This window comes from Erinaceus europaeus, chromosome 14, assembly GCF_950295315.1.
Source record: "Erinaceus europaeus chromosome 14, mEriEur2.1, whole genome shotgun sequence".
In the NCBI taxonomy this organism is placed as follows: domain Eukaryota; kingdom Metazoa; phylum Chordata; class Mammalia; order Eulipotyphla; family Erinaceidae; genus Erinaceus; species Erinaceus europaeus.
The window spans coordinates 6,379,389-6,401,946 of record NC_080175.1 but is presented as its reverse complement, the minus strand read 5'-3'; the positions used below and the strand labels follow the sequence as shown (position 1 = coordinate 6,401,946).

Here is a 22,558-nt window from a genome sequence, read left to right as displayed (position 1 = left end):
AAAGACAAACAAGCAAACACGTCAGGTGTGTGTGTATAACTTTTACAACACAGACCCTACCTTCTAACATGAATCATTCAGACGCTGGAGTTGCTCCATCTCGCAAAATACAACGGAGAGAGTGTTCATCGCGAGTACTAACTAAGCACAACCCCAGAGTCTCCCCAGCTGACTGATGACTCCCATCTTTGCTTAGAAGCCTCACCCGCTCCCACATCTCAAGCTGCCCAACGAAGAGATCGTTTCCTGCCGCTAAGGACACCATTTCTTCCTCCTCTTATATTTATCTCAGAAATATCCAGGCCACCAGGATCTACCTGATTGTTTAAGCCAAAAGTCCAAAAGAACAATCAGTCTGGGCTCTATCCTTTCTTCCATTCCCCACATCCCAGACATTTGTCAAGTCAACAATCAGTCCGTGTCAGTTCTGTGTCTCTGCTTTATGTGCTTCCTGCCCCTTCCTAACCTCCGCACCTTGAGTTCCACCCTATTTCACATGGACTCTGCCTTGAGTCCTGAACAAAAACCTCCCACAGACCCTCCCACTAAGGCGGCCTCAGGAGCAGGCAGGATCCTGGAATGCCCGGGTACTGCTGGAATCACCCCTCTCCTCTACAAACAGGGTTTAGGGGCTGGGTGGTGGCTCATTTAGTCGACAGCATAAGTTACCAGGACTTTTTTTTTAAATATTTATTTATTTTCCCTTTTGTTGCCCTTGTTGTTTTATTATTGTAGTTATTGATGCCATTGTTGTTGGATAGGACAGAGAGAAATGGAGAGAAGAGGGGAAGACAGAAGGGGAGAGAAAGACACCTACAGACTTGCTTCACTGCCTGTGAAGCGACTTCCCTGCAGGTGGGGAGCCGGGGGCTTGAACCGGGATCCTTATGCTGGTCCTTGCGCTTGGCGCCATGTGAGCTTAACCCACTGCACTATGACCCGACCGACTTTTTTTTTTTCTTTCTCTCTCTTTCCCTCTCTCCTGACATTGAAAGAAAAAGAAGGGGGGGGGGGGTATCAGAGTGGCAGAATCACGTAGGTTCCACCCTGGTGGCAAAACAAGGGGGAATGAATGAAATCTAAAAGTGAACACGATTTGAAAATAAAGATGATCATTTCTTCTTCCTCCTTCACCCCCTCCCCTTCTCCTTTTTTCTAAATTTTTTTTTTTTTTTGCCAGCATAGTTCTAGCAGGGGCTTGGTGCCACCAATACAAACCCGCCACTCCCAGCGGCCATTCCCCCTTGTTTTCCCCTCTCAATCTCCATCTCTCTCTCTCTCTCTCTCCCATTAAATAAGACAGAGAAAAATTGAAAGCGGAGGGAGAGACAGAGATGGAGACAGTGAGCTGCAGGCCTGCTTCACCACTTGGGAAGCGTCCCCCTGCAGGTGGGAAGTGAGAGCTCCAATCCAGGTCCTTGTGTTTGGTGGTTTGTGTGCTTAACCAGGTGAGCCACGGCTTGGCCCCAAGACCACCCTGGACAGCCAAGGCAAATGGTTCAAAGACAAGAATAAGGATGTGGGAGTTGGGCGGGAGCATAGCGAGTTAAGCGCAGGTGGCGCAAAGTGCAAGGACCAGCTCAAGGATTCCAGTTCGAGCCCCCGGCTCCCCACCTGCAGGGGAGTGGCTTCACAGGTGGTGAAGCAGGTCTGCAGGTGTCTGTCTTCCTCACCCCCTCTCTGTCTTCCCCTCCTCTCTCCATTTCTCTGTCCTATCCAACAACGATGGCATCAGTAACAACAACAACAATAACTACAGTAATAAAAAAAGGGGCAACATAAGGGAATGAATAAATATTTTTTAAAAAAGAAAAGAAAGGATAAGGGTGTATCTCAACTTGGCTCAGTCAGTACTTTCTATGACCTTACACCGAAACTATATTTTAAAAAGACACATTTTATTCAGCTCACTACTGTGACGTAATGTGCTGTAACTGGCAGCATTCCTATTTGCTACCAAATGTCCAAGGTTAAACCACTGAAGAGAAAAATTGGGTGACAGAAAGCAGGACCCACAGCCTGGTGGCATTCCCAGAATCCAGTGGAACAAGAACTTTCTTATTCCACAAGCAAATAATTCAATTCTTCAAAATAAAAAAAAAAAAAATTAAAAAAACAACTATGCAATTTAGGCTTATAATGCCTCTCAAGTCCTGACCACTATGTTTTTCTTCATTTCTTCTTTAAGATCAGTTTAAGGTGAAGATTCTGACTTATAAGACTGTTATCACTGGGGTCACTTCCCATCTCCCAGGGCAGACATCAGCACACTTCCTCTGCCACCAAACTGACATCTTTCTCATCCGCGGGACATTGTGTCTCTGCCTCTCAACGCCCTCCCTCCTCCGTCCTTGTGAGTCCTAGACTCTGTAGAAACAGATGAAAGTTCATTCCAGTTTCACCCTTTTATCTTTTTTTCCCTTTTTGCTCTTCTTTTCCTTTGCTTCTCTTCTTTTATCCAGAACATTTTTATTGGGCTGATAGTTTATACTTGCTGGCTACGACATTTCTTGACAATTATATTCAATTCTTTTTTTTAACTGTTTATTTATCTATTAACTATTTATGTGTAAGACAGAGATAGAAACTGAGAAGGAAGAGGAGGCAGACAGGGAAAGAGACAGAGAGACACCTGCAACCCTGCTTCCCCATCACTTGTGAAGCTTGCTGCCCACATGTGGGGACCAGGGACTTGAACCCGGGTCTCTGTGCACTGTAATGTGTGCACTTAACCAGGTGCGCCACCGCCTGGCCTCAATTATACTAAATTCTACAGCTTCACTGCTTGAAAGCCTTCAGAACTTCTATGATGTGAAGGTTCAAGTCCAGAGACCTTTAAGGGCACAGAGCCCTTAGGTTAAGTGACAGCATAAAAACCAGTGTTCACACTGCAGAGCGTCAGAATCAGGAAGGGGAGAAAGAGCGGTGATCACACAGAAAAGGCTTTCATGCCTGAGGCTGGAAAGTCTCCGAATTCCCAGCGTCCCCATAAGCCAGAGTTAATAGTAAAGGAAAGAAAAATACATTTAAAAAATAAATAAATAAATAAGAAGTTAAAAGACAGCACTCATGAGATGTTTAGTGAAAAATGGCACTGCTTGTCAGCAGTGCTCTGCCTCTCCTTGTCTTGTCTCTGCCCCCCCCCCCATCTCCCTCAGTAATAAATACTTTGAAAAGGTTTATTTATTTACATGAATGACAGAGCGGGAGAGAGACCAGATTACTGCTCGGCTCCGGCCTATGGTGGTGCCAGAAATTATGCCTGGGACCTCATGCATTCGAGCACAGTGCTCTCCTATATAGAGCTGGCTCTCTGGTCCATGAAAACCTTTGAAAATAAATAAATAGTCCACGGCTATACCACCCTGAACATGCCCGATCTCATCTGAAAATAAATAAGTTGCAGTTAAGAAGTGTGCCTAGAGACCTTTGGATCCCATTGTGTATAACCTCTGAATAAAGAACCCATCTGGAGAGGAATTTACCTTTGAACCAGCAATCCGAAAACCTTTAACAATAACTAACAAAACCACACTAAACTCTATGTGCAAGAGTATTCACTGAGATGCTAAGGAGAAGTAGAAATAATCAAATGGTAACCAATGAAGAAAGGCCTCACGGGTGGAACTTAAGAAACAAGGGAATGGGGGGTCGGGCAGTAGTGCAGTGGGCTAAGCGCAAGTGGCGCAAAGCACAAGGACCAGCGTAAGGCTCCCGGTTCGAGCCCCAGGCTCCCCACCTGCAGGGGAGTGGCTTCACAAGCGGTGAAGCAGGTCTGCAGGTGTCTGTCTTTCTCTCCCCCTCTCTGTCTTCCCCGCCCCCCCTCTGGGCTGGGTCTAGAGTATTACAGCAAAGCAAAGGACCCTGGGGCAGGGGTTGCTGGAAAAGAGAGGACTTGGGGAGGGGGGTGGATAGCACAATAGTTATTCAAAGAGACTCTCATGTCTGAGGCTCCAAAGTCCCAGGTTCAATCCCCTGTACCACCATCAGCCAGAGCTTAGCAGTGCTCTAGTAAAAAAAAAGAGAGAGGAGAGAGAACGAACCTAGTGCATGGTGGTGGAGAAAAACAAATTCAAGGGAGATGGGCAGTAGCACAGCGGGTTAAGTGCACCTGGCACAAAGTGCAAGGACTGGTGTAAGGATCCCAGTTCGAGCCCCAGGCTTCCCACCTGCAGGGAAGTCACTTCACAGGCGGTGAAGCAGGTCTGCAGGTGTCTGTCTTTCTTTCCCCTTCGCTGTCTTCTCCTCCTCTCTCTATTTCTCTCTGTCCTATCCAACAACGATGACATCAGTAACAACAATAATAATAACTACAACAACAATAAAAAACAAGGGCAACAAAAAAAGGGAAAATAAATATTAAAAAAAAAGAAAAGAAAAACAAATTGGAGATAAGAGGAGGCACCCATCATGGGAAGATAAAAAACTGTACCCATGTGTTAACAGCTGTTCTGTAAACCCTTATCTCCCCAATAAAATAACTTGATAGAAAGATCTGACTGTACAAATGATGGCAATCCCATGAAAAGAGTCCCATGCAGCTTGCCAATGAAACAATGAGGTCCTGGCCTCATATATACCCACGGAATGACCTCCAGCAAGGACCGGTGGGAGGATCCCGGTTCGAGCCCCCACCTCCCCAACTGCAGGGGAGTCGCTTCACAGGCAGTGAAGCAGGTCTGCAGGTGTCTGTCTTTCTCTCCCCCTCTCTGTCTTCCCCTCCTCTCTCCATTTCTCTCTGTCCTATCCAACAACGATGACATCAATAGTAACTACAACAATAAAACAACAAGGGCAACAAAAGGAATAAATAAATAAATAAATAAAATATTAGAAGAGCGCTTCTATTAAAAAAACGAAAGAAAGTCTAGAGACAGACCAATGGCAAGCAATAAAGAAAGGTCTGATGGATGGGACATGTTTGGTCCATGGCTCTGTGTAAGGGAGAGGGAAACATGTGCATTACATGCATGAGTGCACGCGTGATCACATATACACACATGCTGTATTTATTTTTTAGTTTACTTTCGTGAGAGACTCACCAGAGCACTCTGGCATATGCAGTGCTGGGATTTGAACCCAGGGCCTCCAGCACCTCAGGCATTTAAGCCCTATGCTCTAATGCTCTAATATCTTCCCAGTACCATATTCCTGTTTTTTTAATGTATGCCTCCTGTTTCATTAGAATCAAAATTGTAATCCTGAGTCTGCTGAAATGTTTCCGCCTAGACCTCACTGTCCCGCTGTGACAAGCACACAATTTCTTATTTGCCTGAGTCACACAGGCCCTCCAAAGTCTGTTAAGTGATGCTCCATGCAACGCGGGCATCGTAGGTCCTCTCCCACCTGCTTCCTGTTACGACATGCTTCACTGTGGGGCTGGCCCTGGACACAGAGGGCCCTGCCCTTGGAGCAGTGGCTCCGGGACCAGCACACCTGAGTGAGCACTGGCGATGCCGCCAACAGGCCACTTTCAGTCTCCTGGAGGAAACACAGCTTTTTGGTTTGTTTGTTTTTTTTCCCTGAGGAATGCAAAAGTGCTCACAAGTATGACTCCTCGTCATGAAAATTCAACAGGAGCACCAAGAGCCTATCAGGTTCATCTGACATGCAAGGAAACGGCATCAGAAGGCGACAGGGAAACAGAAGTTAAAGGGAGGTACCTCGGTCTTCCCACATTCATCAGGCGGATCCTGGTGGATGGCCATTTGATACTTGACATACAAAGAAAAAGACTGGTTGAAGGACGACTTGAACTCTGGGTCCTCAAAGGAGACAGGCACTAACCTCACCTTCAGAGCAAGGAAAACAGAAGCCAAGGCTGTTGAAACATTTCCACCTGATGATATGCTTCTGAAGGTGAGGCTAGCGGAAGCTCTCCGCAAATCCACTTCCAAAGCTCAGTGCTGGCGTCTCTCATGAAGCGAAAACTTTTTAGACGTGTTGGGAGTGGGACGATTTTGTCGTTTTGTTTTGGTCTCTTTTGGTCTCTAATCGTCAGTTGTGGTGCACTGCACATACTGGACCTCGTGGCAACGCCACTAATTGTGTCGCCTCAGCCTACCATGTTTTAAGTTTTCTCCTCCCTCCCAGGTTTCTCTTGGGCAATGTGACTGATAAATGATAAGCTGGGAGGACTTCTATTAGACCAACTACTCTGCCTTGCTTTCCTCACCCCACTCATTGTGTGTGGGTAGCATGTCAACAAAGAGGGACTCAGCTGCTAACAACTCTTGCCATAGGAGTTTTCAATGAGGAGGTAGTGTCATCAAAGTTTGCCTACTGGAAAAAAAAAATTTTTTTAAAAAAATGAAGGTTTGGGGAGTGCTTATTATTTTTTTTAATTTTGTTCCCCCTTCATAAATATTATACTCTAGCTCTACGTACTTTGATAGATACGTCTAAATATAGTGGCTTTATAAAGATAGTTTATCTTGTGTTTTACTTTCCACTTTGAAATTATTTTTGACTGGCATTTATTTAAGACATAGCACTAGGTAAAAAATGCCCTTTCAGAATGTTCACTAAGTCACGTATCTTTGCAGATATGCTGCAAATGCAGTATAAACAGGTACCACAAATAAACACAAGAATTCAGACAATGATATCAAATGGAGAGGAAACTTCCATTTGCACAGAAAAAAAAAATGACAGTGGCCTGCTGACCTGGCTCACAGTTGGTTTATCAGGTGGGTCCTCGTGAATAACCATCTGGTAACGTTTATAGACCTGGAAAGACTCCTGAAATGTGGCTTTGAACTGAGAACTTGGTGGAGATGATCTCACCAGCCTCACCTTCAGAAGGAGTTAGAAAACAGTGTCCATTAATTCAATTATCCATCTGTTTCCTACAATATTAAAGTTACTCCCACCCAAAAAAGAACCAAATTCTCAACATAGACATTAAAGCATGCACATATATTAACAATGAAAATAAGCCATTTGCAAATTAAAAAAACATTAATACTCCCACCCCCAATTTTTTTTATTATTATTATCTTTATTGGATGAGACAATCAGAAATTGAGAGGATAGGGGAGATAGATAGGGAGAGAAAGAGACAGACCTGCAGCACTGCTGCACCACTTGCAAAGCTTTCCCCCACAGGTGGGGACCGGGGGCTCGAACCCAGAACCTTGGGTACTATAACATGTGTACAACCAAGTGCACCACCACCCGCCCCCCCCAAAAATTTTTTTTAAGATTATTTCTCCAACTTACAGACTCATTAAGAAGGTAAATTCTAAGACTCAACTCAGTGACGAATCATGCCAGCCTGCCCCTAATGTAAAGTGGCAAGACACTTCTGGCATCGATATTCTTCTTTCATCTAAGCTGTATCTACTCACCTTAGGTAAATCAGTCAGAGATGTGACTTTCTCTTTCATGAAAAAAAAAAAATGTGAATATGGCCTCATGACACTCTTCCCTACATCCTTGCTAGCTATGCAATAAAAGAACCTTCAGGGACCGCCGGGTGGTGGTGCACCTGGTTGAGCACACAGCACACGTTACAGTGTGCAAAGACCTGGGTTCAAGCCCTTGCCCCACCTGAAGGGGAAAAGCTTTGTGAGCGGTGAAGCAGGGCTGCATGTGTCTCTCTGACTCTCTCCCTTTCTGTTATCCCCCTCCCTCTCAATTTCTGGCTGTCTCTATCCAAGAAATTAAAAAAGGTAATTTTAAAAGAACCTTCACAAATCATTCCTATTTCACAGCACTGTTGAGAATGAATATTCTGCAACTAGGCAGGTAGAGAGTCCATGCTGTTTAGACGTGAGGACCCAGGTTCAATCCCCAGTATTACATACACCAGAACAACAATCTCCTCTTTCTTTTTTCCTCTCATAACAACTTTTTAAAAGGAAAAAAAAAAGTTAATGGTCACACTAACCAGGGAGACAGTTTGGCACTAAACTTGCAAGCCCCAAAGGTCCCAGGTTTGATCCCCAGCCCCACCACAGGCCAGGGCTAGCCAGTTCTGATACTAACTCATACAGGTATGAGCCACCCCTGACAGAGTAAAAGCTCAGTCTCACAGAGGGCAGATGGGAAAAACGCCAAATTTTTCTTTGAGCTCCTTCATTCAAGAGAGCTCAGCAGGTCTCTCTTCCTGGTGCTCTCCTGTAATGCCAGGGACTGAACAGAAGGTCTCACACCAGCAGAGAATGTACTCCATCTGCTACAATGGCTCCTCATGAACTCAGGTCTTAAGGGCCCCACTTGGTCAAGTAAATATATCAGCTTTTCTCTCTGCATTACTTTCTGTATTAGCAAGACAAAAATGAGTTAAAAAAAAAAAATGGGACCAGGTGGTGGTGCACCTGGTTGAGTGACATGTTACAGTGTGAAAGGACCTGGGTTCGAGCCCCTGACCCCCACCTGCAGGGGGAAAGGTTTGCAAGTGGTGAAGCAGGGCTGCAGCAGTCTCTCTATCTCCTCCTTCCCTCTCAATTTCTGGCTGTTGCTATCAAATAAATAAAGATAATAATAAAAAAACAGTAATTGTACAACATAATGGTTAGCACTAATTTTGACATTATCATTATTATTATTATGTGTGTGTTTAAAATAAAGGAAAGTCTTTAAAACTAGTAACAACACAAAAGCATAACTGCAAACTTTTCATGTGTTCCATGCAAAGTAACTCTACGAATAAAGAGTGAAACCCAGTGGATACAAATTTTACTCCGTCTTGAGTGACACTGCAGAAAAAACAATCCTAACAACTGTGGCACTGCTCTGTTAGGTATGCCTTATACTCTGAATTCTGACCATTTATAGGCAAAAGATAAAAGACTACTCAGAGAATACTTCCAGTAGTATGTGCAATTCTTTACAATTTGGAAAGAGAAGCTCTATCAAAATCAGAGTAGCCAAGACATGACACTAAAGTTGTTGAAATTTCTATCTAAAAATATAGGGAGCCAGGCACCTATGACCTTAACAGGAACCAGGCACCTATTAAGCGCACACATTACAGTGCGCAAGGTCCTGGGTTCAAGCTCACAAGCAGTGGCGAAGCAGGACCACAGGTGTCTCTCTGTCTCTTTCCCTCTCTATCTCCCCTAGCCCTCTCAAGTTCTCTGTCTCTAGCCAATAATAAAATACTTATACTCTCCTGAGATGAAGACTATGTCAAAGCTGACTTAGCATCAGCTCTTTAAATGACATTCTTCAATAACATCAAGCTACGAATTTCTAAGATGATCACGACTATGACAAAATCTCTATGGCTTAGAAAAGAAATCCCCACACCAAAATAGCACTGAAAAATACTTACTCTGGAAATATAACTCATTTGGGTGTTAAAAAAAAAAAAGTAATTTAGCTCTAAAAGTTATTTACATTGTGCCTGACCTGTTTTGGACAATTAGTGAGAGAGGATTATAATAATAACAACTTAGTACTGCTTAGTTAATCCCTAGCTGCTGGTCTGTACATGTGATACCGTTTGTTAGCTTAATCAGGATCAGAAATTTAGAATGGATAATTTGTGATTTTCCTGTATGATCTTTCACTATCCAAACCAAAGCTTCCAAAAATTTAATTTATAATTGCTTTTTTTTTTTTTTTTTGGTTACTACTATATTTCAACCAAGGAACAAACACACACAAACACATCAGACTACCTTCTTTCTTACAACATTTGTAGCCAAAATGCCTATTTTTCACCTTTAAAAAAATGAGTATAAGTAGCAGTTAACTTGACAAATAAAAACATATCCCTCCCAACTCACGTCAATTTCCCATTATTTACACAGCAACATAACAGCTCACGAGTACAGCTTGATATGAAGACGAACGAGGTAGCCAACACAACTAAAACGCCCTCCAATGTACCTCTAATTTGTGTGGTGCGTCCGCAGGCAGCGATTCAAAAATAAAATCTTCCAGTGACTTGGGCTGGTTGGCTTTATTGGTCTTTGGTGGGAACAAAGATGGCGGCTCAGGCGCTCCGGCTGGGTTCTGTTGCATGAGTTTCAACCTCTTCCTTTCTTTCCGGATCTCCTTTGCTTTTCGACACGGAGGTTTACTCAGATCAGCTCCTTTGCCTAGTAATTTCAAAATAAAAAAAAAAATATATATATATATATATATGCCAGTCACATTTGGTTCTAGAAACTTTGGGGTGAATGTTTCAGAGGACAATGAGGTAAAGTTCAAAGTTGCCCTTAAAGTTCTACCTTAGAAGCAGGACTATCGAAGAAAGTTAAGAGCCACTGAAACCTATTCAGCAGCTCTCACTGTTGAAAACCCTACCACCCCACCTCGTTTAATAGTCACCAGGGTTCTGCCTTTATAAGCGAAAGGAATAGAACCAAGTATTTTCTACTTCAAGTCACTGTTGTCTTCAGCTCAATTCGGAGGGACAGTCTTCCAAAAGCAGAGATAAAAAGATAAATGCTTAAGACCTGGGCATAAAGGAGTAACAAGTCCAAGACATAATCTGGCAGAGTTTTTAATTAGAAAAGAAAGGAAAGGAACGAAGGAAGGAAGGAAGGAAGGAAGGAAGGAAGGAAGGAAGGAAGGAAGGAAGAGAGAGAGAGAGAGAGAGAGAGAGAAGGAAGGAGCTCTGCTTTAGCAGAGACTGTGTCTCTCCATCTAATGGAGTGGGTCTCAGTAGCTTGATTCTAGTCAGAGCTTTAATTAAAAGAGCAGATGTCAATTTGACAGATTTTTAAAATATTAAAATATTGGCTGTTAGGGAGTCGGGCGGTGGAGCACAGCGGGTTAAGCGCACGTGGTGCAAAGCACAAGGACCGGCGTTAAGGATCCCGGTTCGAGCCCCCGGCTCCCCACCTGCAGGGTAGATGCTTCACAGGCGGTGAAGCAGGGCTGCAGGTGTCTGTCTTTATCTTCCCCCCTCTGTCTTCTCCTCCTCTCTCCATTTCTCTCTGTCCTATCCAACAACGACATCAACAACAACAATAATAATAAGTACGAGAACAATTTAAAAAAAACACCAAGGGCAACAAAAGGGAAAATAAAAATTTTTTTTAACAAGTTGGCTGTTAGAAATCACAAATTTTAGTGACTGTCTCCTAACCTGATAAGTCATCTTCAAGGACCCTACCCTGAGAAAAATCAGTGAGAGGGAGGCAAAGAATGAACAGGAACTGAATAACTAAAGTGCACTACTAGAGACTAAGACAATTTCTTAAACACCCAAGCAACAGAATACCTAGCTATGCTTTTAGAAAGTATAGGGGACTTGTCAATATACAACGCTGAAATATAATTCTAGTGATATATAAACATAGATTAAAAATATGAACTATTAAGATTAAAAGTATGAATACAGATGAAAAATATGAATACAGAAACCTGGAAAGAAATACACAACAGGTTAATGGACATTTACTTGGATTTAGAAACAGGAAAAGGATTCTTGTTCCTTCTTTGTTTTGTTTCTTTTTGGAGTGTTCTCTTTACTCATTTTTCCTATGATGAATACAACTGTGATTTTTATTTATTTATTTATTACTGGGTAGACATGGAGAGAAACTGAGGGGGAAAGGGAGACAGAGAGGGAAAGAGAGAGACACCCGCAGCCCTGTTTCACCACTCGTGAAGCTTCCCCCCTGCAGGTGGGGACCAGGGGCTTGAACCTGGGTCCTTGCGCACTGTAATGTGTACACCGCCTGGCCCCTCCTCATGTTTAAGTATACCTTTTTTTTTTTTTTAATTTTGATGATAAAGAAAGAAAAGCCAGAGCACTGACTGCTCAGCTAAGTGGCATCTGGTGATGTGAGGGATTGAACCTGGGAACTCTGGGAACTCGGGCATGCAGGACTGTGGTGCTGCCACTGCAGTGCCTCCTAGACTCCACTTTGTCGGTTTTTAAAAGCCATTTTCAAAATTAAAAAATAAGACTTCATTTTTTTAATTTTAAAGGAGAACTGCTGAAACGTAACATTCACAGATCATATACCAACCAAGAACAAGAAGATTTTGGGCCGGGTAGTGGCACACCTGGTTGAGTGCATATGTTATAATGCGCAAGACCCGGGTTCGAGCCCCCAGTCCCCACCTGCAGCTTTGCAAGTGGTAAAGCAGGGCTGCAGGTGTCGGTCACTGTCCTTCTCTATGTTCCCTTCCTCTAAGTTTCTAGCTGTCTCTACCCAATAAGCAAAGAAATAAAGGTAGTACACTTTTTTAAAAAAAATTTTAAAAAAGATTTAAATGACAGGAAGTTTCATACTGAATTAATATTTGAACCTAAGGGCCTTTCCAAAGACCAAGGGCCAGTCAAAATAACAGAAACAGATAGCAAAAAGAATCAATATTGGAAAGGATAAAGTTAAATGGCACAAGAATGACCATGAGGAACAGGGGACGTGAAATGTCAAGATAACATTCAGGCTCCATTTGTCCATGCTTGAAGTTCTCAGGGATTTTTTAACCTAGCAATTAAAAAATATCTAGCGATCTAAATCGAAATAACAAGTTATATAAAAGAGATCTATTTTACAGATGTCATGAACTTTTCTTTTTTTTTTTTAAATATTTATTTAATTTATTTATTCCTTTTTGTTGCCCTTGTTGTTTTATTGTTGTAGTTATTATTGTTGTTGTCGTTGTTGGATAGGACAGAGAGAAATGGAGAGAGGAGGGGAAGACAGAGAGGAGGAGAGAAAGATAGACACCTGCAGACCTACTTCACCGCCTGTAAAGCGACTCCCCTGCAGGTGGGGAGCCGGGGTTTGAACCGGGATCCTTATGCCAGTTCTTGTGCTTTGCTCCACCTGCGCTTAACCCACTGTGCTACAGTCCGACTCCCGAACTTTTCTTTTTTAACTGCTGAGATTACAGTGGCCAGAGACTGGTGTCTCAAGCACAAAGATGCTGATCTAGGACTTCAGGGGTGAGTAACGAACATTCACTACCTGGTTTAGGACCCGCAGGCAGTTTCACGGAATGCGATGGTTCTCCAGAACCCAGCTTCTCTTCTATGTCTTGGGGATGAATTAACTCCTTTGAGTCTTCTTTCTTGCAACTTCTCCCTTTCCTCTTCTCTTCATTCTGTAAGCTTGCTTGGAGGTCATCTGTGAGTGCTTTCAGGTCACACTGAATGTCCAGTTTGTTTATTAATGCAAAGTCGCCAGCAACAGCATCCTCCGTGATGGGCTCCATGGGCTCATCTAGGAATCAGGAGAAATCAAAGTCCATAAGCCAGGCCCGCAGACACAGACACAATTAAGCAAAGTGTAAGGAGCAGCTCCAGTAGGGCAGTCGGTCAGCAGGCAGCATGTAAGAGAGACGCATGGGAAAAATGCCACTCGGGAGTCAGGAGGTAGCACAATGGGTTAAGCGCTCGTGGCCCAAAGCGCAAGGACCAGCGTAAGGATCCCGATTTGAGCCCCGGGCTCCCCACCTACAGAGGAGTCGCTTCATAGGCAGTGAAGCAGGTCTGCAGGTGTCTGTCCTTCTCTCTTCCTCTGTCTTCCCATCCTCTCTCCATTTCTCTCTGTCCTACCCAACAACAATGACATCAATAACAATAACTACAACAATGAAACAACAAGGGCAACAAAAGGGAATTTAAAAAAAGTACATTATAGTAGTGCAGCGGGTTAAATGCACGTGCCATGAAGTGCAAGGACCAGCATAAAGACCCCAGTTCGAGCCCCTGGCTCTCCACTTGCGGGCGGGGGGGGGGGGGTCACTTCACAGGAGGTGATGCAGGTCTGCAGGTGTCTTTCTCTCCCCCTCTGTCTTCCCCTCCTCTCTCCATTTCTCTCTGTCCTAACAACAACATCAAAAACAACAATAATAATTACAACAACAAAAAACCAAGGAAAACAAAAGGGAAAATAAAATAAATATTAAAAAAAAAAAGAAAAAGAAAAAAAAAAACGCCACCCTGATCTGGAGGGGAAGGTGACAACATGCGCCCACCAAATCCACTACCCCGTCTTCCCAAGTGACAGAACTCCTATTAAGACAGGCACCCACTTCAACCATGTGTTTGGCTGTGTATGTTAACTCTCGTTTCAGCCACCAGGTTCCAGATGCCAGCATGATGCCGGCCAGGCTTCCCTGGATTGAAGACCCCACCAATGTGTCCTGGAGCTCCGCTTCCCCAGAGACCCACCCTACTAGGGAAAGAGAGAGGCAGACTGGGAGTATGGACCGACCTGTCAACGCCCCATGTTCAGTGGGGAAGCAATTCCAGAAGCCAGACCTTCCACCTTCTGCAACCCACAACGACCCTGGGTCCATGCTCCCAGAGGGATAGAGAATGGGGAAGCTATCAGGGGAGGGAGTGGGATATGGAGATTGGGTGGTGGGAACTGTGTGTAGCTGTACCCCTCCTATCCTACGGTTTTGTCAATGTCTCCTTTCTTAAATTAAAAAAAAAAAAAAAAAAGATGGGCACCCACACCACAGCCAGCCAGTCCTCGGTAAGCCGTAACCAAGCTCTCACAAGAGAAGACAAGTACTCTGACATGCCCAATTTTTCTCCCTTCTCTTAAGAGATTAGTGACCTTGAGCCTGTGACCTTTCCCCTCTGCACCTGCTGGGTCTGTGAAAATCAGAAGCACCACGGAAAACACATGTTGGACTGCAGAATGGAGGAGAGAAGTGGAGCACAGACGCAGGTAGACCTGGACCGGCCAGTTCTGCATGGAAAGCAGCAAAGCACACGTCTGTCAGTATCTAGTCATCCCATGCGGATGTCTCTATATCACAGCTGGCTAGCCTTGTACTCGAGGGAGTACGTCAGCCCCGAGTTATATTGCAGACACAAATAATTCAAAATCCTAGAAGGAGTCAAATAAAGGGGGTCACGTGGTAGGACACCCAGTTGAGTACACAGTACAAGACGCAAGGACATGGGTTCAAGCCCCTGGCCCCCAGCTGCAGGAGGAAAGCTTTGCAAGCGGTGAAACAGTGCTGCAGGTGCCTCTCTGTCTCTCTCTATCTCCCCACTCACTTCTCAATTTCTCTGTCTTGTTCAATAAATAAATTAAGTCAAATAAACAGCCCATATGAGAACTACACAAAAGACAATCAACCACAGATCTGAAAGTCAGTAGCATTTGACTCCAAGTAAACTCATGGATTAATTTTTGAAATCCAGAGCACGATTCACAGTCACTAAGATAAAAAAAAAAAAAGTGGGAGTCAGGCGGTGGTAGCACAGCGGGTTAAGCGCAGGTGGTGCAAAACGCAAGGACCAGCGTGAGGATCCCGGTTTGAGCCCACAGTTCCCCACCTGCAGGGGAGTCGCTTCATAAGCAGTGAGGCAGGTCTGCAGGACTCTATCTTTCTCTTCCCCTCTGTGTCTTCCCCTCCTCTCTCCATTTCTCTCTGTCCTATCCAACAATGATGACATCCATAACAACAACAATAAAACAACAAGGGCAACAAAAGGGAAAATAAATAAATAGTTAAAATTTTTTCTTCACGTGTGGAATGACAACCCTTCAGCTTCATCACTCGGGTGAGACCTTTCCTTTCATAGCATTCTCTAACTCCATCCCAGGTGGTTCACTTTCTAACAAAGTCCCAAAACCTAGATATAGACCAGGTTCTGTGAGAGAAAGCATATGATCACACGTATCCGTAAACTACTGTAAAATATATACCTGAAAGCAGAAGTACACTAGAGTTTGCAGTGAGTATCCCCCTAACACTTCCTCTCCACTATTCCAACCTTTGGGTCCATGATTGCTCAACAATTTGTTTGGCTTCGTATGTTAACTCTCATTTCAGACACCAGGTTCCAGATGCCATCAGGATGCCGGCCAGGCTTCCCTGGACTGAAGACCCCACCAATGTGTCCTGGAGCTCCGCTTCCCCAGACACACACCCTACTAGGGAAAGAGAGAGACAGACTGGGAGTATGGACCGACCAGTCAACGCCCATGTTCAGCGGGGAAGCAATTACAGAAGCCAGACCTTCCACCCTCTGCAACCCACAATGACCCTGGGTCCATGCTCCCAGAGGGATAGAGAATGGGAAAGCTATCAGGGGAGGGGGTGGGATATGGAGATTGGGTGGTGGGAACTGTGTGGAGTTGTACCCCTCCTACCCTATGGTTTTGTTAACTTATCCTTTCTTAAATAAAAAATAAATTAAAGGGGGTCGGGCGGTGGCGCAGTGGGTTAAGCGCATGTGGCGCAAAGCGCAGGGACCGGTGTAAGGATCCCGGTTCGAGCCCCCGGCTCCCCACCTGCAGGGGAGTCGCTTCACAGGCGGTGAAGCAGGTCTGCAGGTGTCTATCTTTCTCTCCCCTTCTCTATCTTCCCCTTCTCTCTCCATTTCTCTCTGTCCTATCCAACAACGAATTGCGTCAACAAGGGCAATAATAATAACCACAACGAAGCTACAACAAGGGCAACAAAAGGGGGAAAATAATTAATTAATTAATTAATTAATTAAAAAAAAAAGGTGTTACATTGACTAATCAGCAAATCTATTTAATCTCTAAGGTGATTTACATACGATACTAACAATCGTACAGAAAAGCCTGATGTTTCCAGTTCCCCAGCTGCCCTTAAACCTTTGAGACCTGAGTCTTTCAGACAAGCTGGTATACCGACTCTGCCCAGTCTGTCCCAAGTACTGGATCCTCGTTCACCGAAGATGGTGCAGGAGGGCAAAGAGCTTGCCTGTCCTGCTCGTCAGGCCATCATCAGAGATTACAGAGAAGACGAGGAGGATGCGGCCGTGAATGAAACTAAAACTGCAGTGGGAGGCTCCCAGGATGAGACCCTGCCAGTGGGAGTGGTGGCATTACCAGCTGTTATGCTCCAGTGGTACACCATGCCAAGAAAGCAAAGTATACAAGGCTGAAGGGACCGGAAGGGGACTGGGCACCAGGCTGAGCGCACATAGTACTAAGCACAAGAATCTGGGTACTGACTCTCGGCTCCCCACCTGCAGAGGAGATGCTTCAAAAGCAGGTCTGCAGGTGTCTGTCTTTCTCTCTCCTCCTATACCTCCACCTCCTCTCTCAATTTCTCTCTATCCTATCCAACCAAATGGAAAAAATGGCCACCAGGATTCAGTGTTTGCACCAAGCCCCGTGACAACCCTGGAGGCAAAAAAAAAAAAAAAAAAAAAGTAGTTAAGCGTTATTAATTATTCTTAGGAAATTCACTCCTAATTATATTTACCTTTGGCGCCAGGAATAGAAGTCAATGACTCATGCATGCAATATCTATCAATATCTATCACCCTACATCTCTGGCCGCTCTCAGCACAATATCTATTAGGTTCAGAAGAAGAAGAGTTTCAGGGCAGGGAAAGAGCAGAAAGGAGATGCAGGCTTTCGTGCCTGGGGCTACAAGGTGCCAAACTCAATCTCCAGCGTCACCATGAGGCAGATTTGAGGGGGAAGTCGCTTCAGCGGTGAAGCAGGTCTGCAGGTGTCTATCTTTCTCTCCCCCTCTCTGTCTTCCCCTCCTCTCTCCATTTCTCTCTGTCCTATCTGACAATGACATCAATAACAACAACAATAACTATAGCAATAAAAAAAATAAGGACAACAAAAGGGAATAAATATTTTTTTTAAAAAGCCAGAGTTGAGCAGTGCTCTGGCTGAAAAATAATAATACATTAAAAAAGAGGAAAAAGAGTTTCAGGCAAAGCCTCTGTTGCTGTTGCCAGCAGGGATTCACACTCCAGACTGACTTGTTCAGAGAGAAACTAGAGAGACATTAAAACTAGAGAGAAAAACACTGCAGTGCTGAAGCCTCCCCAACTGTGTGGGGGCCAGGCTTGAACCCGAGTCAAGCATGACAGAGAAGGTGCCTTCCCAGGAAAGCTGCCTTGCTGGGCCCAGGCAAAATCCTTTTTTTAATATCAGAGCACTGCTTCAAGGAAGCACTTCTTCAAGGAAGTTCATCTACGCTGATGACATCTGCTGTGCAACTCAGGCATCCAAGTTCGACATCCTCGAGGAAACACGAAAGACATGTCTCTGATATCTGATGACTGTAAACAATGGCGACTAATCCCTAGCACTGCAAAAACGGTATCATCTGTTTTCCATCTACACCATGCCTCGGCCTTGCGTGAGCTTAATGTGCAGCTTGGCGATACGAGAATCCGGCATGAAGCCCAGCCAGTCTATCTTGGCGTTACTCTCGATCGCACCCTGTCATTTCACGAACATCTCATAAAAACTGCAGCAAAGGTGGGCGCGAGGAATCACATCATTGCAAGACTGGCCAGCTCCTCATGGGGTGCGAGCGCTTCCACGCTACGATCATCATCTCTGGCATTATGCTATTCCACTGCAGAATACTGTGCCCCAGTATGGTTCCGTAGCCCCCATGTCCACTTGGTCGATTCCAAATTATATTCCTCCATGAGGATCATTTCTGGAACCATCCATTCCACCCCGGTTCCATGGCTGCCAGTTCTCAGCAACATCGCCCCGCCAGATATTCGTCGGGATGCAGCATCATCTAAGTTCATTTCCCACGTCTACGCTCGACCGGACCTGCCAATATACGCGGATATCTTCGCCCACCCTGTCCAACGCTTGACGTCTCGTCACCCAATCTGGTCCCCTACGCCTACACTGAACTTCTCTGTTCCAGACTCTTGGAAACAGAGCTGGCAGTCAGCTGAGGTAAAGAACAAACACCTCATCACAGACCCCTGTGAGCGTCAACCCGGCTTTGCCCTAGCATGTTATGATTGGGCCCTCCTCAATCGCTATCGAACAGGCCATGGCCGGTGCGCCACTGTGTTCCATCGCTGGGGAGCCAGAGACGACCCGAACTGTCCCTGCCGCTCCAGACAGACTATGACCCACATAGTCAACGACTGCCACCTCTCCAGATTCAAAGGAGATCTCGAAACTTTATATCAGGCTCAACCTGACGCTGTTGACTGGCTACGGAAGAAGGGCAAACGCTAGAAGAAGAAGAGCACTGCTCAGCTCTGGTTTATGTCAGTATGGTGGACTGATCCTGGAACTGTGGAGCCTCAGGCATAAGAATCTCTTTGCAGAACCATTATGCTACCTAGTCTCGGCCCCCACAAAAAATATTTTATGGGGAGTCAGGCGGTAGAGCAGGGGGTTAAGCGCAGGTGGCACAAAGCGCCAAGGACCAGCATGAGGATCCTGGTTCAAGCCCCCGGCTCCCCACCTGCAGGGAGTCGCTTCACAGGCGGTGAAGCAGGTCTGCAGGTGTCTGTCTTTCTCTCCCCCTCTCTGTCTTCCCCTCCTCTCTCCATTTCTCTCTGCCCTATCCAACACCAATGACATCAATAACAATAACTATAACAATAAAACAATATGGGCAACAAAAGGGAATAAATAGATAAATAAAGATTTAAAAATATTTTTAAAAGAAAGATAATTCAAAAGCATATTTAAAAAAAGAAGATGATGACACACTCAGAGAACCTTGGCAAAGAAAGTTGTGCTAAAAAGCTTGATTGCATCTTACCCTTACTATTTCCTTTGGAAATGTCACCTTTAGCCAGAAATCTCAACATCTTTTTCAAAACTTTCTTATGAGATTTGGATGGCTGAAACTCTAAAGGTTGGCACCTGGGAAAGCAAAAAGGAAAAAAAAAGTTAGAAAGTGACTCAGGCTTTGAAGAAGTGAAACCATTCATGGGTAGTATTTGGCAGAATGAGGCAAAGTGCATGCCTTCAACTTCTGGGTAAAGAGTGCTTACAGTAACTTTTAAGCCCACCACAAATCAGTTAGAGACTACAGTCAAGGGAATACCAAAACAGAAGAAAAAAAAAAAAAAAAAAAAAACGACGCAAAATACTGGGGTAAAAGAGAATATGAGAAATGTCTTTCTCCCTATCACCCTCTTCCCTCTTGACTTCTGGCTGTCTCTATCCAATAAATAAAGATAATTAAGAAAAGAAAAGAAAGGAAGAAAGAAAGAAAGAAGAAAGAAAAAAGAGATGAAATGAAAGAAAAAGAGAGAATAAGAGAAATATTTGTAGGTGGAAAGATATGTACATATGTAATTGATTTGTCAAAGAAAGGTGAATCCTAAATTGAAAGTGGGAAATGCAAAATAACCTGTTTGTTTTCTCTATGTTCCCCCAGAGTCTTAAGGATTGTTGATACCTGCTATCTCAAATGAGTGAGGCTGATTCTAAAAGTAGGATCCTCGAAGGTCTTTCACAGACCAAGTAGGTGACAGGCCCCTTCCCCACTCCACAGAAAACTGCAAACTTTCAGAAAGGCTATAGTCTCTTGAAAGGAAGAGTTGAGAGGCCAGGCAATGGCGCACCCGGTTGAGTGCACATGTTGCAATGAGCAAGGATCTGGGTTCGAACCCCCAGTCCCCACCTACATGGGGAAAACTTTGCGAGTGGTGAAGCAGGGCTGTGGGTGTCTCTGTCTCTCACCTTCTCTATCCCTCTCGATTTCTGGCTGTCTCTATCCAATAAATAAATAAAGATTTTAAAAGATTTAAAAAAAATGGAAGAGTCGAAGACATGGCTGAAAGCAGTAACACTGTACTAAAAACAGGAAACTTCAGGTTGATGGTGCTATGTACTGAAATCAAGACAAAGCCATAGCCCCAACCCAGAGTGCCGTGCGCGGGGCAAGCTTCACAAACAGTGCAGAAGTGCTATGGTGTTCCTCTCCTCTCTCTCCTAAAGTAAGTGAGCCTTCTTTCTTTGTTTTTAAATCTTTTATATATATATATTTAATATTTATTTATTTTCCTTTTTGTTGCCCTTGTTTTTTATTGTTGTTGTAATTATTGTTGTTATTGATGTCGTCACTGTTAGATAAGGACAGAGAGAAATGGAGAGAGGAAGAGAAGAAGAGAGGGGGAGAGAGAGAGAGAGACACCTGCAGACCTGCTTCACCACCTGTGAAGCGACTCCCCTGCAGGTGGGGAGCCGGGGGCTCAAACCGGGATCTTTATGCCAGTCCTTGCACTTTGTGCCACATGCGCTTCACCCGCTGCACTACCACCCAACTCCCTGGAAGTGAGCCTTCCACACATCATAAAAATAGCAGTCTGGGAGGCTGCACAGTGGCTCCAGAGGAAGGCTGAGAAGCACAAAGCCCCAAATTTGATCCTTGGCATCACAGATGCCAGAGTGATATGCTGATTCTCTCTGTCACTTTCTTGTTAATAAGCAAACAGGAATAAAACAGAATAACACGAATAAGTTAAAGGATGTTAGTGAATCAGACACTTAATTTTTTCTTTATGACCTGCCAATTCGGTGTCTAGCTAGATCAAAGCAAGGATTCTTAACTCAGAAACAGTAGAATTTTGAGAGTTCATGATAGACCTAAAAGAGTATATAAAGTCATATGTTTTTGTCTCCCTATGTCCCCTCCCACATTAGAGAGCCTATAAACCTTTCATCAAATTCTCAAGAGAGTCAATAACCCTCCAACAAGCTCAGAGCAAATAAGAGAAACAGCTGTAGTGATAAGACAGAAAAGGGATGGGTACAAGTGTGTTTGTTTGTTTGTTTATCCAGAACAGAGGACACAGTGAACCGGCAACATTCTCCTCCTAACGCCCTTTCCCCAGTTTCTGCCGGAAGAAGGGCTTCAGGGAGAAGGAGGCTGTTCACCAGCTGAGAGGGAAAATCCTTCCACGTGACAGTGGGAAAGGGAGACGCCCAAGACATTGAAAAAAATCACGTCGACACTTGACGGAAAACAGATTCTGTGTTTTAAGTTTGCAGAAAACTGGCCCCTGAGTCAGTGTGGCAGATGGAGTGTCAGCCCTTCCTCCCTCCTCCTCCAGGATCCTACAGCAATTCCTCAATGCCACTGTGGCAGGTACCAACTAGAATGTGGAAAGTCCTAAGCGATTTGGCCCTGAGCTTAATTCTTTATCAATCTGCCATCTAGGGACAGGTTGAGTATCTACCACTGTTGTCCCAATACCCTACGGCACTGCTGGCTACATAACTGCTTCATGCATCTGTAAGCAGAGTAATTACACAGCGTTATTAAAAGCTACGGGTCAGAGTAGAGAAACAAAGTATGGATATGTAGAGAAGAAATAACTCATCTAATTGGCCCTGCAAAGGACCTCTACCTAGAATGGAAATTCACATTATATTACATAATTCCCCTAAGGGGGGAAAAAAAAAATCTTACCTTATTGTGTACTGAGGGCAACATGTTTGGTTCATGACAGGCTTGTACACGTATTTCCCGCTTCTAAAATTAAAAAAGAGATTTTTTTAAAAACTTATTTCTTATCCATTCTTCACTTGTTCAAAAGCAGGAGTACAAGATGAATTATAGCAAAACTCTATGAAGTGCAAAGATGCACATTCAGGCCAGGAGCCGGCTTAAGGGACAAAGCACAGGATTTCTCTGCCTATGGCCCCGGGTTTGTTCCTCGCCACCATCATATGACTGAGCTGAGTGATGCTGTTTCGTCTCTCTGTCACACAAATAACTGTTTGTTTAATGCAGAATCATGACTTTGTGCACTGGATTTTGTCCATCCAAAAATTCAGATGTCCACGTCCTAACACCTAGTACTACAAATGTGACTCTATTTAGAGATAAGACCAATATTGTCTGTTCATATTTTATTTACTTATGAGGGAGAGAGGAGGAGAACGAGAAC

The 22,558-nt window shown here is 44.3% G+C and overlaps 1 protein-coding gene across 13 annotated transcripts in view; it reads right to left on the bottom strand.

Annotated features, from left to right (window-relative positions):
• ATE1 (arginyltransferase 1) overlaps positions 1-22,558 on the bottom strand; it is a 144,967-nt gene that overhangs the window by 113,400 nt on the left and 9,009 nt on the right. For 5 of the 13 annotated variants that reach the window (XM_060171147.1, XM_060171148.1, XM_060171146.1 and 2 more), the window contains 6 exons: positions 22,078-22,140; positions 19,417-19,520; positions 12,888-13,142; positions 9,841-10,052; positions 6,667-6,795; positions 5,664-5,792 (listed from right to left, as the gene is read on the bottom strand). In XM_060171147.1, coding sequence (XP_060027130.1) covers positions 5,664-5,792; positions 6,667-6,795; positions 9,841-10,052; positions 12,888-13,142; positions 19,417-19,520; positions 22,078-22,140 — 892 coding nt within the window. The remainder of the gene's footprint in view (positions 1-5,663; positions 5,793-6,666; positions 6,796-9,840; positions 10,053-12,887; positions 13,143-19,416; positions 19,521-22,077; positions 22,141-22,558) is intronic. The other 8 variants (XM_060171153.1, XM_060171151.1, XM_060171152.1 and 5 more) reach the window with 5 other exon arrangements.